Source organism: Pristis pectinata, chromosome 30 (genome assembly GCF_009764475.1).
Source record: "Pristis pectinata isolate sPriPec2 chromosome 30, sPriPec2.1.pri, whole genome shotgun sequence".
NCBI classification, from domain to species: Eukaryota; Metazoa; Chordata; class Chondrichthyes; order Rhinopristiformes; family Pristidae; genus Pristis; species Pristis pectinata.
This window is the reverse complement of record NC_067434.1, coordinates 3,368,329-3,382,484: the sequence shown is the minus strand read 5'-3', so window position 1 is coordinate 3,382,484 and position 14,156 is coordinate 3,368,329. Positions and strand designations below refer to the sequence as shown.

The following is a 14,156-nucleotide window of genomic DNA, read 5'->3' as shown; positions in this document are numbered from 1 at the left end:
CTGACATTGTGAGATGTGACGAACTGCCTCTGCAGGTTGGCCTCGCTCCTCTGCCCTGCTGGGAGGTGAGGCTCAGGGTGCTGGAGTCAGTCAGGCCCTTCTGTCCATTGACAGCCCCCTGAATGTGGCGTGACTCCCTCCAGTGGCCGAGTCACCCTGCTCCTGCTGTCTCTGGACAGTGCAGCATATACAACACAAGGAAGTCAGCGTACAGCCCACGTTACCGTACAGTGCAGGCAGCCCCTGGACCGATGCAGACATACGAACCCATCTGTGATTTGTACAGCTGCCATTGTGCTGGCGCTCTGCAGCTGCGTCAGGAGTGGGCACTGGTGTGAGGAACCAGCGACATAGAGGGTAGCTAGTGGGAGCCACCCTCCTGGGTAGTGCCAGCCACTGAAACTCTCCATCACAGACGCTGCTCGGATGCATGCCGTTGACTCTGGGAGGTTTCTAACTGTGACCAGCACCTTGAGGGAGTGGAAACCTTTCCTTCTGAGGAGCAGGTCCGGGTTACTAATGGGAGATCTTATAGAGTCATTCAGCATGGAAACAGGCCCTTCGGCCCAACTCATCCATGCCAACCAAGGTGTCTTCCTGAGCTAGTCCCATTTGCCTGTATTTGGCCCATATCCCTCTAACCCTTTCCTATCCGTGTACCCATTCAAATGTCTTTTAACCATTGCAATTGTACCTGCCTCTACTGCTTCCTCTGGCAGCTCGTTCCATACACCCACCACCCTCTGTGTGAAAGACTTGCCCCTCATCCCCTTTAAGTCTTTCCCCTCTCATCATAAACATATGCCCCTAGTTTTACACACCCCTACTCTGGGAAAAAGACTGGGGCCATCCACCTTATCTACACCTCTCACAATTTTATAAACCTCTGTAAGGTCACCCCTCAGTCTCCTTCACTCCAGGGGAAACAGTCCCAGCCTGTCCAGTCTCTCCTTATAACACAAGCCCTGCAGTCCATGCAACATGTGAATCTTTTCTACACCCTCTCCATCTCAATCACAACCTTACGTCCTCATGAGGAGAAGCCTTGGCTGCCTGCACTGTTGGGAGCCAGGAAGACAACCAGTCCCAGCACCCGAGGTGGTGTCCACCTGCTGCAGGAAGCAGGGTTGGTGACAAAGGTCACCGTGGACACTTGGGAAGGTCCTCGGTGAGGACGCTGAGAACTAGGTGACCTTGACCTTGGGGCAGGAGAGTACAGTGGTTGGACTTCACATTGGTTATCTGACCATGACCATCCTGGGAGATCTCAGCTGGCAAAGTCATTGTCCAGGTAGGAGGTGGTGCCTGTGAAGGTACCGTGGAAGTAGTGGGCATGTCGGAGGCTCCCCACCCACTGGCATGCCCAGTCCTTTCTACAGTAGCCCCTCCAGACACTGATGGCTGCCAGATGTGGTCCATGCCTTGGGAAGAATGAAAGGAGTCTGAACAGCCTGCAGTAAATTCAGATAGTGCCGGTCACATCTCGAGGCCAGCAGATTGCAAGCAAAGCAATGAAATGACATGGGGTGCTTGCAGCTGATCTGTGAGTGTTCAACACAAGCCACAGTTGTGTCAGGAACGCTGCATCAGGCTCCACTGGATGCAGAGTTCCCAGTGCCCTAACCTCAAGGGACTCGAGTTTCAGAAACAGAATTATGAAAATACATTGCTTGTTTTTACTTACCAACTTATTTTCAAACCATAAAGTTAGTTTCATATTGTATTTTACATTTTCAAGGACAAATCCTATTTTGGACTACATGAAAAATACCAAAACATTCAATTGGTAGGTACCTCAAATTTCCAGCTTGTGCCCTGCAGAAAATGTGTTCTTCTCAGAGAGACTGAGCATTGTTGCTGAATTCAGCTTGACCAGGTTTTGTTTTTGTGTAGTGGAACTTATCTCAATATCCTGACTTTTGATGATTCTCAATACATAAAAAACAGTATATAATACGTTATAACTATTGAACCAGGATTGAAATTTAGTTTCAGACAGCTCTAATGAAGTTCATAGGGCTCTGTGTGCTACCATCTCTGACACTGGACCAGTCGTGCTGATGACAAAGATGTCCCTTTGGCCATTTTTTCTTTGCATTCGTCAAGTTCATTATTTCTCTTCTTCTTCTGACTACAGACAGGTTTGGTCTCTGTACTTAAGGAAGGATATACTTGCAATGGAGGCAGTGCAGGGAAGGGTCACTGGGTTGGTACCTGTGATGAAGGGGACCACAACTGTACCCGGTGCTCCAGATGTGACCTCACCAATACTCTGTACAATTGCCTCTCAGTTTTTAGGCTCCTCTTGCAATAGTGGTCTACACACCGCACCTCCCGAACTACTTGCTGCACCTGTCTGCTAACTTCTTGTGATTCATACACAAGGCCGTCTAGATCCCTCTGTCCTCGACTCACGTGCAGTCTCTCCTCACTTAGGTTACAGTCTGTCTTTTGATTCCTCCCATTGACCTATATGACCTCACATTTCCCATATTAAACTCCATTTGCCAAGATTTCACCCACTCACTCAACCTATCTCTACCCGGCTGCAGAGTCCAAATATCCTCATTGCCCTTCCACTTACCTTGTGTCACTGGCAAACTAAGATCCCCTAACTCTGCCCCCATCTCAAGGTCATTACCATGGTAAATAATTGGCCAACAATTGATCCTTCCAACTTGAAAAAGACCCATTTATTCCAACTCCCTGTCTAGTCTGCGATAACCAATCTTCACTCCATGTTACCGCATTCCCCCTGTACTGTGAGCTCTTATCTTGTGGTACCTTCTCAGCCCAATATGCTGCATCCACAGGTTCCCATTGTCACGAACCAGCAACAAAAGAACCACACTGAGTCATGATTCAGTGTTTAAAAACTATTTTATTAATCACTACTTATGATAATACGTAAAATAAAAGTAACAATGTTAGTATGTTAGAATTCAAAAATGTTAAACCTTGAACGTTAACCCCAAAACTAAACTCTTCGTGTGTGTGTGTGTGACAAAGTCCCAAACTCCAAGTTCCGGAATGGTTCTTAAAGTTCAGTTCCGCAAGCCATAAGGTGAAACATGAGCAAGGGCTTCTTCAACAACCACCGTTGTCTGAAGATAAGACGTAGACGTAGAGAAACATAGAGAGAGTAAATACGAAATCCAAATGTTCCACGATGGAACCCAAACGACACTTCAGTGTTTACTCGGTAGTGACTTCCTCACCCCGAAAAGCATCCGAACCGTGGTCGTCCACACACAAATACCTGTTTCCTTCTACAGGTCAGCAACAAAGTGAACTCCACCGGATTACTTCCAACTTCCATACATGGATTTCAGTGGCAAACACAGTTATTGTTTCTTATCCATTGATAGAGAAACTAGCAGGCTGGTGTCTCTCTCCCTTCTCTCTCTCTTCTTCTTCTAACTTCTTCAACAACATCATTACGTCCTTCATCTTCTATTGACGTAAGCACGCCCCACACACACATACACACACACTCTCTATCTTAAAGGGACTTTCACTGAGTCCGTAACACCATCGATCAACTCTGTTTGTTACACCCTCAAAGAACGCCGGCAAATTTGTCAAGCATGATCTACCTTCCACAAAACCACTTTTGATTGTATTAACCTTCTTTAATTAATAGCTGTTTCTTTGTTGATTATGGATTGATCAAAGAGGTGAGGCGGCGAGGTGAGGCGGCGAGGTGAGGCGGCGAGGCACGTCATTCTAACACTACTCACGTGGTCTGTAACACCTCTGGATTTCCTTTTACATTGCCACCAAGTCGCCTCTCACACCCACTCCCTGTCCCTCCCATTTCCTTTCTCAGTTTCCTTGAAACTCTCTGTAGTCGGCCTTGTTCTCCTGTGTTACAACCTCAGTCATTAGAAAATAGGAGCAGGACTAGGCCATTCAGTCCTCTGAGCCTGCTTCACCGTTCCACATGGTCATGGCTGATCACCCAGATTCAGTCCCCCGTTCCAGTTTTCTCCCTATATCCCCTGATCCCTCTGCAGCTTAGAACATCTTCTTGAATAGATTTAATAATTTGGCTTCAGCTGCTTTCTCTGGTGCAAACTTCTCAGGTTCACCACCCTCCGAGAGAACTTCCTCATCCCTGCCGTAAGTGGTTTGCCCCTTAACCTTTGACTGTGACCCCTGGCCCCGGCCTCCCCTACCATCAGGAACATCTATCCTGCATCTGATCTTCCCTTTTGTTCTGCTTTGTTCTACTCTCCATCTCTTCAGTCATCCAAGGAGCTCTGGTTTAATTTTCCTTCACTTTTCCGTCACGGGAATGTCCCCAGACTGTACCCAAACCATCTTCTCAAAGGCCACCCACTGCTCAACTAGTTTTGCTGGTCAATCTCATTTCAAAGTACCCAGATCAGATCTGTTCCCATCCCATTGAAACCAGTTGACTTCTTTTATCTTACGGTGGTCCATAGCTTCTCCGTATTCATTCTCTAAACCTCAATACTGTGACCACTGCTCCCTAAATGTACCTCCACTGATAGTTGCTTTCCTTGGCCTGTCTCATTCCCCAGAACCAAGTCCAGCAATTCCAGCTTCCTCCAGAAATACACAGGCCAAGAAAGTTCTCCTGAACACACTTGAAACATTCCTCTCCCCCTCTGCCCCTGATCCCAGTTAAATTTAGGACAGGTGAACTCCCCTCTGCTCATCTGTAATTTCCCAGAAGTTTTCCCTTCCCGCATTGGGGCCTATAGAATGGTGTCAATCATGTAATCTCACCCCTAGTGGGTCCTTAACTCTAACCAAATAGATTCCGCCCTTATAATCCATGTGTAAAATACATGAAAAATGCTAAAAATCTAAAAAATGAACAAGAAATGTTGACACACTCAGCAGGCCAGGCAGGACCTGTGGAGGGAGAACGTTTCAGGCCAATCTCCTTTTCCCCTGGTCACTGCCTCTGCCAATTGTGGGATTTCCTCTCTCCACCACTGAAATATTCTCCTTCAATTAATACCACCTCACCCCTTGTAGTACCTGACCCTGCTGTGTGTTAGACAGGTCTCTATTACTGCCACAAGGACGGACTCTAGTCCTGATGCAGGGTCTTGACCCAAAATGTTGACCATCCCTCTGCCTCCACAGATGCTGCCTGACCCGCTGAGTTCCTCCAGCTGTTTGTTTTTTGCTCCATGTTTCTTGCAGCTGTGGCCTCTTGCGTCTCCAAGCACAGAATCGAGTTCGGAGACAACAGAGGAAGCATTACAATCCCGAGATTATTCCAAAGGTTCCAATTCCAGCTTGCTTAATGAACTGAATTCAAATTTCCCAGTTGCTGGGGTGGGGTTTGAACATGTCTCTGCACTGTGAATCCAGGCCTGATTCCTGGTCTAGTAACTGTATCATTGGACCATTCTGCAATCCCTCCCTCTGCCCCTGAAGCACTTGTACATGCCTGGTCATTTCGAAAACCAAGCCCACAGTCCAGTCCTGATGTTGAGAAGTCTCCCGCACCCTGAACTCATTCAACAAACCACAACCCAAAACACCCACCTTTGAACATTCTTCCGTTGATGGTCAGCATAGACTCGGGGGTTCTGGATCATCCCTCGATCATCCCTCCCAACACACTGCTCTCCTGCTTCTGCCTTCACTCTGCACACCTTTACAGGCTGGCATCTTCGAGTGCTTCTGCCATGTTTATCATCTCAACAAGTTTTCTTCTGCACCTCCTCACCTCTCTGCAGGAGGATTCAGCTTGTCATGGTATACAGCTCCGGTTGCTGGCCAGATCTCTGGGTTTTCCTTGGACACATCGGAAAAGACAACAATGAACATGGAGCCTGTCTCCAGTGGAAGTGCAGACTGCAGGTGGCCTTCCCACAGATCAGAGGCTGCGGAGACAGGGAAGTTGTGCCTGTCCTGAGTCGGAGTGAATCTGGTCAGGCTGCCGATCATTTGAGAACTCCCACAGAGAGAAAAGGTGAGCACAATTTTCAACCAATATTTTAGACATTCTACAGACAAAATCAAGGTAAAAATTGAAATACATAAAACTCTAAGAAATAAAACAACTTTAATAAAATCTTGAAGTAAAACAATAATTATTTAAAAATTATATTAATTGAAATTTTTTTTGAATTACAATGCACAAAGTTATGGCACGGTGCACCATTAAACTCATGATTTTCAAAGAGTCCCAGTGGGACTACAGTGGTCTCCCGGTAACAGCACCTGGCAGGGCACTGACTCATTCGAGCGGTCTCGGTCCCCCAGTCCACACACTCACAGGGTATGTGCCCCACTGCACTTTCGAAAAGGCACCCGCTGTTCTGGGAACCTGGCGCAAACTTCTGCAGCCATGACTGATGGCGGGCTCGGTGTGGGGGGGCTGTGGGTGGGGGTCTGGTGTTGGGAGGATGGGGAGAGTGGAACAGTTGGTCAGTGCTGAGGGCTGGGACAGTGAGTGTGGTCATCACTGGGGACTGGGACCTGCTCCATGTGTGGACAGACCGGCCAGGTCCCACCGCCTCTCCAGTCCACTCCTGTTGGGTGACACCTCCACAGTGCCATGTTGTGCTTGTCACATGGGTTGGGAAGAGCGGTGTGATCCAGCCCGACTGTCCACACACAGAGCAGGTCCCCATCCCCAGTGACGGCCGGAGGATGATGCAGAACCAGAGATCTTGACATTTTTCCCCAGACTGGAACGTCAGGAAGCACTTCTCCAGACAAAAATGTGGGAACCTGAACTTCCCCCTCAAAGAGCTTTAACATCTAAAAACTGAGGTAAAGGTGTGAAGCGTTTGTATGTTCAGAGGGCAGAGGAAGCTACATCCTCACCATGGCCTGAAACAACCTACACTCAGAAATGTTCCTTCCCATGGGATCCTGGTTCCCCTGGGGAGCGGGAGCCCGTGTGAGAAGGGTTTGTAACTGATGTTGCAGATGCAGATTAACGTCTCAACAGCTCCACTGGACGCCACAGAGGACGGCGGATGTTTTGTCGCCTGCCCCTCTGAGCCTGGGTTCCTTCATCAGCACACTGTCTGGTACTGCATTCAAGGGGAAGCCAGCACAGCCCAAGGTCCTCCACACTGTCCCCACCAACAAAAGAACATCACCTCCCTGCGAGCACTTGGAATGGGACAAGCTGAGGCCGACGAAGGACTTCCAGTGCAGACGGACGGTGAGCGGAGCGACACACAGGAATAAATTAGAAACAAACAGGACCGAAGTTTTATCAAACTTTATCATCGGTTTAGATCTGTCCACGTGCCAGACGTTAATGTCACCCTTCCCTGCAGGGGGTCCACAGTCAAAGCCGGAGCTCATCGTGGCCGAGGGTCTTCGTCGGGCTGTTCTGGGGAGCGGGTGATGACACCAGCTGTTGCGCTGAGGTAATTGGTTGCTGTGGAGATGGCAGCTGTGGCAACGAAGGCTGCTGGGAAACAAGGCTCCGATTTAATTCCAGTGAAGCTGTAATCAAATGACAACGATGTCAAGCGAAGAGCCATCGGACGTTCATGCAAATCCCTGCCCGTGTGACCACGTCCAATCCCACCATCACACCCACTCTCTGCCCAACAACAAGCTTTCCTTCCCCCCAGTAACTGAGCTGATCTCCACTCCCTCCACCCCTCACCGGCCTGACACCCCCACCCACACCGTCAACATACCTCCCCATCCCACAACTCTCCCATCCCCGCCTCAGCCGTCACCCCATCATTCCATAATGCTTTTCACCATTACCCCCACCCTAACCCCACAGCTGTCACTGAGCAAACTCTGCTTTGTTCTATCCCCAGCCCATCACTCCAACCCCCAGCCCACCACTGCCCCGCTCCATTATACACCCGACACCATCCCCTGTGCGTTGTTCCAACACCTGCCGCTCTCCATTCCCTAATGCTCTGAGTACCATCTAGGGTACCAGTCCATTGCTGCTTCTCCCACCTTCTCCCAGGCTGCACCCACCTACTCACTCTACTGAGGGGAAAAGAACCGTTCCCTCAATGTCAGCAAAACAAAAGAGCTGGTCATTGATGTCATGGGGCAGTGCACACGCCCCTGTCTGTAACAATGGTGCTGAGGTGGAGATGGTTGAAAGCCTCAGGTTCCTTAGTGTATACATCACCAATAGCCTGTCCTGGTCCAACCGTGTAGACACTGTGGTCAAGAAAGCTCACAGTGCCTCTATTTCCTTAGAAGGATAAGGAAATTCAGCATGTCCCCTTTGACCCTCACTAAATTTTATCGATGCACCATAGAAAGCATCCTATCCAGATGCATCATAGCTTGGTACAGCAACTGCTCTGCCCAAGACCACAAGAAACTGCAGAGAGTGGACACAGCTCAGCACATCACAGAAACCAGCCTCCCCTCCATGGACTCTGTCTACACTTCTTGCTGCCTCAGGAAAGCAGCCAACATAATCAAAGACCCCACCCACCCCGGGCATTCTCTCTTCTCCCCCCTCCCACTGGGTGGAAGATACAAAAGCTTGAACACACATACCACCAGGTTCAAGGACAGCTTCTACCCCGCTGTCATCAGAGTCTTAAACAGACCTCTTGTATGTTGAAGATGAACTCTTGACCTCACAATCTATCTAGTCATGACCTTGTACCTTACTGTCTGCCTGCACTGCACTTTCTCTGTAGCTGTGATTCTGTCATCCTGCATTCTGTTACTGCTTGTCCTTTATACTATCTCGATGTACCGATACCTCGATGTGCTCATATGGATGGCATGCAAAACAAAGTGTTTCACTAAACCTTGGTACATGTGACAACAATAAACCAACACCAAGACCAAAATTGCAAATTCTACTGGTATACGAGTGGCCCGGAGGACATGCGAGATGAGAGCAATGCGTGAAGGTTACTTGGCTCACAGGAGGGAGAGGGCTGCAGGTTTGGTGTAAACTGAAGATTCATGTTGTCTGAGGGACAAACAAAGGGACACAGCAGCAGCAGTTACATCGATCGTCATCAGAAAAACGGTCAGTAGGAAGCAATAGAACGTGGAAGGTTACATGAAAACACTGCTGTCATAAAACTCAATGATTCACATTTACAGGAGCTCTAATCAAGCAAAATTTCTGCAGACTGCAGAAAGTGGAGACCGAGTTATGCAGCTGGGAAACAGGTCCTTCGCAGACCTTGGGGTGAGATGTGGATGTCTCGGTCCAACGTAGATCATTCAGTCAGCTGGTAGTAATTAAAGGTTTCTTCAAAGTTATAACAAGCAGTGGGAGGAATTTGAACAAGTAAGGAATGGAAAAGAGTGATATTTTCATTCATATCTGTCCACAATATTGGTGGAATCACTGGAAGCTGATCAGTAAGGAAGCTGATAATGGGAACCAAATGGCGGAGGGGATTAGGTGGGTGAGATGTGTGGTGTTGCTTGACCCACTGAGTTCCTCCAACAACTGCTTCCTTTGGTCCAGATTCCAGCATCTGCAGTCTCGTGTCTCCTTGTGTTATAGAGTCCCATCGAGCTGATAAACAGGCCCCACGGCACACCAACCACACTGTTTTATCTTCCCCACACTCCCCTCAGATCCCCCCAGATCCTACCACTCACCTACACATGAGGGGCAATTTACAGTGACCGATTGACCGACCAAACTGCATGTCTTTGGGATGTGGGAGGAATCCGGAGCAGCCAGTGGGAATCCACGTGGTCGAGGGGAGAGCGTGCAAGCTCCATAGGATTGAGGCTAGGTTACTGGAGCGGTGAGGCAGCAGCTGGATAAGCTGTAGCACACTGTAACTGCTGCAAGATCTTACGATTCAAAGACTTCATTCAGAACTAATTGCAAAAAAGATATCAGAGATAAGGCTGGTAGAAATTCTGAAACCAGATACCCTCACAGAAAGTTGAAGAAAATTCATTAAGATACCCACAAAGAACAATGACAGAGTCAATACTTAGAAGTCAAGTGCAGCTTTCTCTGAGGCTATGATGGGGGAGGTAGGGACTACAATCTACCTGTCAGGGATATTCCCTCTCCCCTACCCACCCCTACCCCTCCTTCTCTGTTACTGTGTCCCTCTTTCTCAGTTCTAACAAAAGGTCTCACACTTGAAACATTATCTCAGTTTCTCTCTCCACAGATGCTGCCTGGCCTGCTGAGTGTTTCTGGCATTTTGTGTTTTTACTTGAAAATCAAATAATCTGCATCTGCATGAAAATGTGAACTACCGGTCAAATTCTGGCACTGCAGAGCCTGTGCCTTCCTGGCTCCAGGATAGAGGGTCTCAGAGAGGGTGCAGAATATTCTTCAGGGTAAGGAGACAGAGCCAGTTGTGGCTTTATCAGTCCTGGTGACATGGAGGGAGCAGGAGTGGAGTTCTGACAATCAGACTTTAGGACAAGGGAGGAAGTTAAAAAGCAGGACCTGGGTGGTGGTAAGTTTTGGACCACACGCCAGTGAGAGGAGAAACAGGAAGATAAGAGGTTGGTGGGCATGATGCAGGAGGGAGGGCTTCAGAGTCTTGGGGCAGAACGTAAGAAGCTGCAGAGAGGAGTGGACTCAGCCCAATACATCACGGGTACATCCCTCCCCACCATCGGTAGTATCTACAGGAGATGCTATCAAAGATCCCCACCATCCGAGCCAAGCCACCTTTTCGCAGCTGCCATCGGACAGGAGGTACAGAAGCCTGAAGTCCCACACCGCCAGCTGCTTCCTTTCAACCATTCAGTTCTTGAACCAACCAGCAAAACCCTAATCACTACAGTTTAGCAACACCGTGACCACTTTGTGCTAAAAGGGACTTGGTTTTTTTTTATTCTAATTGTGTTCTTTCTTGTAAAAATTGTGCATAATTTATGTTTAATTTACATTTTTCTTGTGAATGCTGCTTGTATGATGCTCTGTGCCTGTGATGCTGCTGCAAGTAAGATTTTCATTGCACCTGTGTGTACACGTACTTATGCAGATGATAACAAACTCCACTTTGACTTTGAGAAGGCGTGGGATGCGTCACAGCGCGGGCTGTGTCCCGGCACAGGCTGTGTCTCACCACGGGCTGTGTCCCAGAGCGAGTTGTGTCTCACCGCGGGCTGTGTCCCAGCGCGGGCTGTGTCTCGGACCAATGTCCTCACAGCAGGGCTGCACAGGCTGAACCCTTGCAAAGCGATGATTAGGCTGTAGCTTGGATATTGTATCCAGTTCTTCCACCTCACTGAGAAGGCACGGAGGGGATTTACCAGAAAAGCTGTGAGGACGGGTTGAATTGGAGAAGCTGGGGCTGTTCTCCTTGGGGAGATGTGATACAAGATTACAACAGAGAGAAAAATTGTTGCCATTGGCTGATGGCAGAGGGACTGAGCCCCTGAGGTTTCCGATCGTGGGTCAGTGAGTGGTAATGACTCAGAATTACCCGCAGGGTGGAGGATGGGGGGAGGCAGGAGGTAGGAGGGGGTGCGTGTGGGGGAAGTTGGATCAAACACAGAGCTCTGGGAAACAGCAGGGAATGGGACTGCCTGGACTGTTCCACACAAAGCCACCCTAGACTGATGGGCCGAGCGGCCTCTTTTTACACTGTAATGACTCTCTGAGGCATAAACACAAGTGAAGAGGAACCCGTGGGGCAGAGTAGGGCAACAGTGAAGTCACCCACAGGGGCTGAAGCAGTGCACTTGGTGTCAGTCAGGATTCTGCACCCCTGATCTGGTGTCGCTTCTGTGGGTGCAGTAGTCTGAGAAATGTCAAAATCATGTGATATAAACACAGGGCAGCGCAATCACTGAAACAATGCAGGGCAAAGGGGAACCAGCTCTAACCCCTCCCACAGTGTCAGTACACCAGCAGCTGTGTGCTCAGTTACCCACGGGGACGATGAATTCACATCACCCCAGGACTGGGCAGAAACCCGTATCTTCTGGTCAGCTCACCACCTGCATTGGTAAGGTGCACTGAGTACTGGTCAGTACAACTGGATCCCTCCACACCCCCCAGCCCCCAACCCCACGAGCTCTATGGGACCGCTACGTGCTGAGATGTTTCACACAAGGTCTGAGACTCACCTCCAGCAAGAGTTCCGCTGCTGGCTGTGATACAACTTGCAGGAAGGTGAGTAGGCCACTGGATCAGATTAAGATCACACTGACATGATGCCCTCCCTGGTTCAATAGCTTCCCCACACCTGAACATTATTGGCCCTCGTGGAACTGAAGGGGGCATTTTTTGTACGTCGTGCATCGCTGAAAGTCTGACTGACTCCTTTGTCCCAATAACCTTGGTGAAGAGCCACACTTGTAGGGGCTTGCACAACAGTTAAATGTCTGGATTAGTAACTCAGAAGCCTGGACTAACAGTGTGGAGATCTATAGAATTTAAATTTAATTAATAACTTAAAACCAAACTTGTCAGCAGCAATAATGACCAGAACATTACCAGACCTACCATCTGTACCCAGTTTGGCCAACAGTGACTGCTACCCACCAGTGTGCTTCACTCTACAATGCCCCTTGAAGTGTCCATCTGGCATTGACCCGGGCACCAAGTGTGGGCGTGAGAAAGCTTCAACCGGATCTACAAACGACCTCCTCACTAGCAGCGGGGGGCTGAGGGTGTCCCACGGACCAGTCACGGAACAGTCCCACGTGCCGGTACCTCCTTCACCCTGTCACACTCCTCCGTCACAACTGCTGTCCCAATGGCAGGAAACCTCAACCTCACAGGGCAGCAGGTGGGGGGAGCAGCCCTGGGAATCCTCAGCGTCTAGTCCAGACCCTGCGGTTTCGTGGCAACGGGCCAAAGACGGGTAAAGAAAGCTCCAGCCGGTCGTCATCTGCCATCCACCTGCGCTGAAGAATGCTGGGACGAAGCCCTGAGACTAGCGAGGGCAGGGAACGTACGAAGAACGGCTCGGTAGCACCTCCATGGATGGAACGGGGTGGGTGCTGAACCACACATCTGCTGGATTCAGCTGCTCAGGAAAACTGTGGTAGAAGTGACCACTGCACCGAGGAGAGTCTCCCCTAGCTGACGGGACACATCTGGCAGCTGCAAACAGTGCCTCATGGATACCCAACAGACCATCAGCAGCAGCAGAAATCTCCCCACAATGTGTAACCAGCAACTCCCCAGCTCTACCATGACCGTCACGGCAGGGGTCAACCCTGGTTCAACGAGGAGTGCAGATGGGCAGCACCCAGGGGACCTAAAATGATGAGGCTCTACCCTAGCAAAGCTGAATGTGGGACCACATGTCGTGTGAAAGAACGAAAGCAGGAGGCAATGGATAGAGCTGAACAAGCTCATGATGAATGGATCAGCCCAACAATTAAACAGGAGGAGCAGACTCCAGGAACATTCTCACTCAGTGCTAGCAGAGATGTTCGGGGACCAAGTTCCACCAGCAATGATAACTGGGTGATCCACCTCGGCCTCCTCCTTGAGATCCCCAGTCACAGAAGCCAGTGTTCACCCAATTCAATTCACTCCACATGATCCAAGAAACTGAGAAACTGTAAAAGTTGGGGACCAGACCACGTCCCATCACTGAAGACTGCGTTCCAGAACTAGCTGTACTTCCAGCAGAACTGCTTCAGTCCAGTTACAACACTGGCATCTACCCAACCTTGTGGAAAATAACCCTGATACGTCCTGTTAACAAAATGCCGGACACATCCGATCTGGCCAGCTACCGCTGTACAGTCCACCCTCGATCATCAACAAAGTGAGGGAAGGTGTTGGCAACAGTGCTGTCAACCACCACTTACTCCCCAACACCCAGTCTGGGTTTCAATTGGACCACTCAGCCTCACACCCGTTCACAGTTTGGGTCCAAACGTGGGAGGTGATTGGCTGCTGAAAATTACCCTTTGAGTGTGAGTGACAGAATCTCAGGGGTGGAGGTGGGATTGAAGGGAATGTGGGGAGAATAAAATGGCACTTAGTGTAAATGGGTGCTTGATGATCAGGAGGAGTCAGTGGCCTTAGACAGCCTTCCTCACTATCCATAAAACACCACTAATTTTCACGTCAACTTACATAAACCTACTTAACGTCCCGTCCAGATTTACATCCAAGTCGTTAATATATATCATAAACAACAGCTTCGAGCAGCGATCCCTGTGGTCACCACTGGCCCGAGACTTCCAATCAGAACAGCATCCTTCCACCACTGCCCCCTGCCAGCTATCACCAAGCCAAGTCA

At 49.4% G+C, this 14,156-nt stretch overlaps 1 protein-coding gene across 2 annotated transcripts in view; it reads right to left on the bottom strand.

Moving 5' to 3' along the window:
* Positions 1 to 3,773: 3,773 nt before the first annotated feature.
* tbrg1 (transforming growth factor beta regulator 1) overlaps positions 3,774 to 14,156 on the bottom strand; it is a 78,690-nt gene continuing 68,307 nt past the window's right edge. For both annotated transcript variants that reach the window (XM_052041545.1, XM_052041543.1), the window contains one exon: positions 3,774 to 7,455. In XM_052041545.1, the coding sequence (XP_051897505.1) occupies positions 7,295 to 7,455 (161 nt within the window). In that variant the 3' untranslated portion in view covers positions 3,774 to 7,294. The remainder of the gene's footprint in view (positions 7,456 to 14,156) is intronic.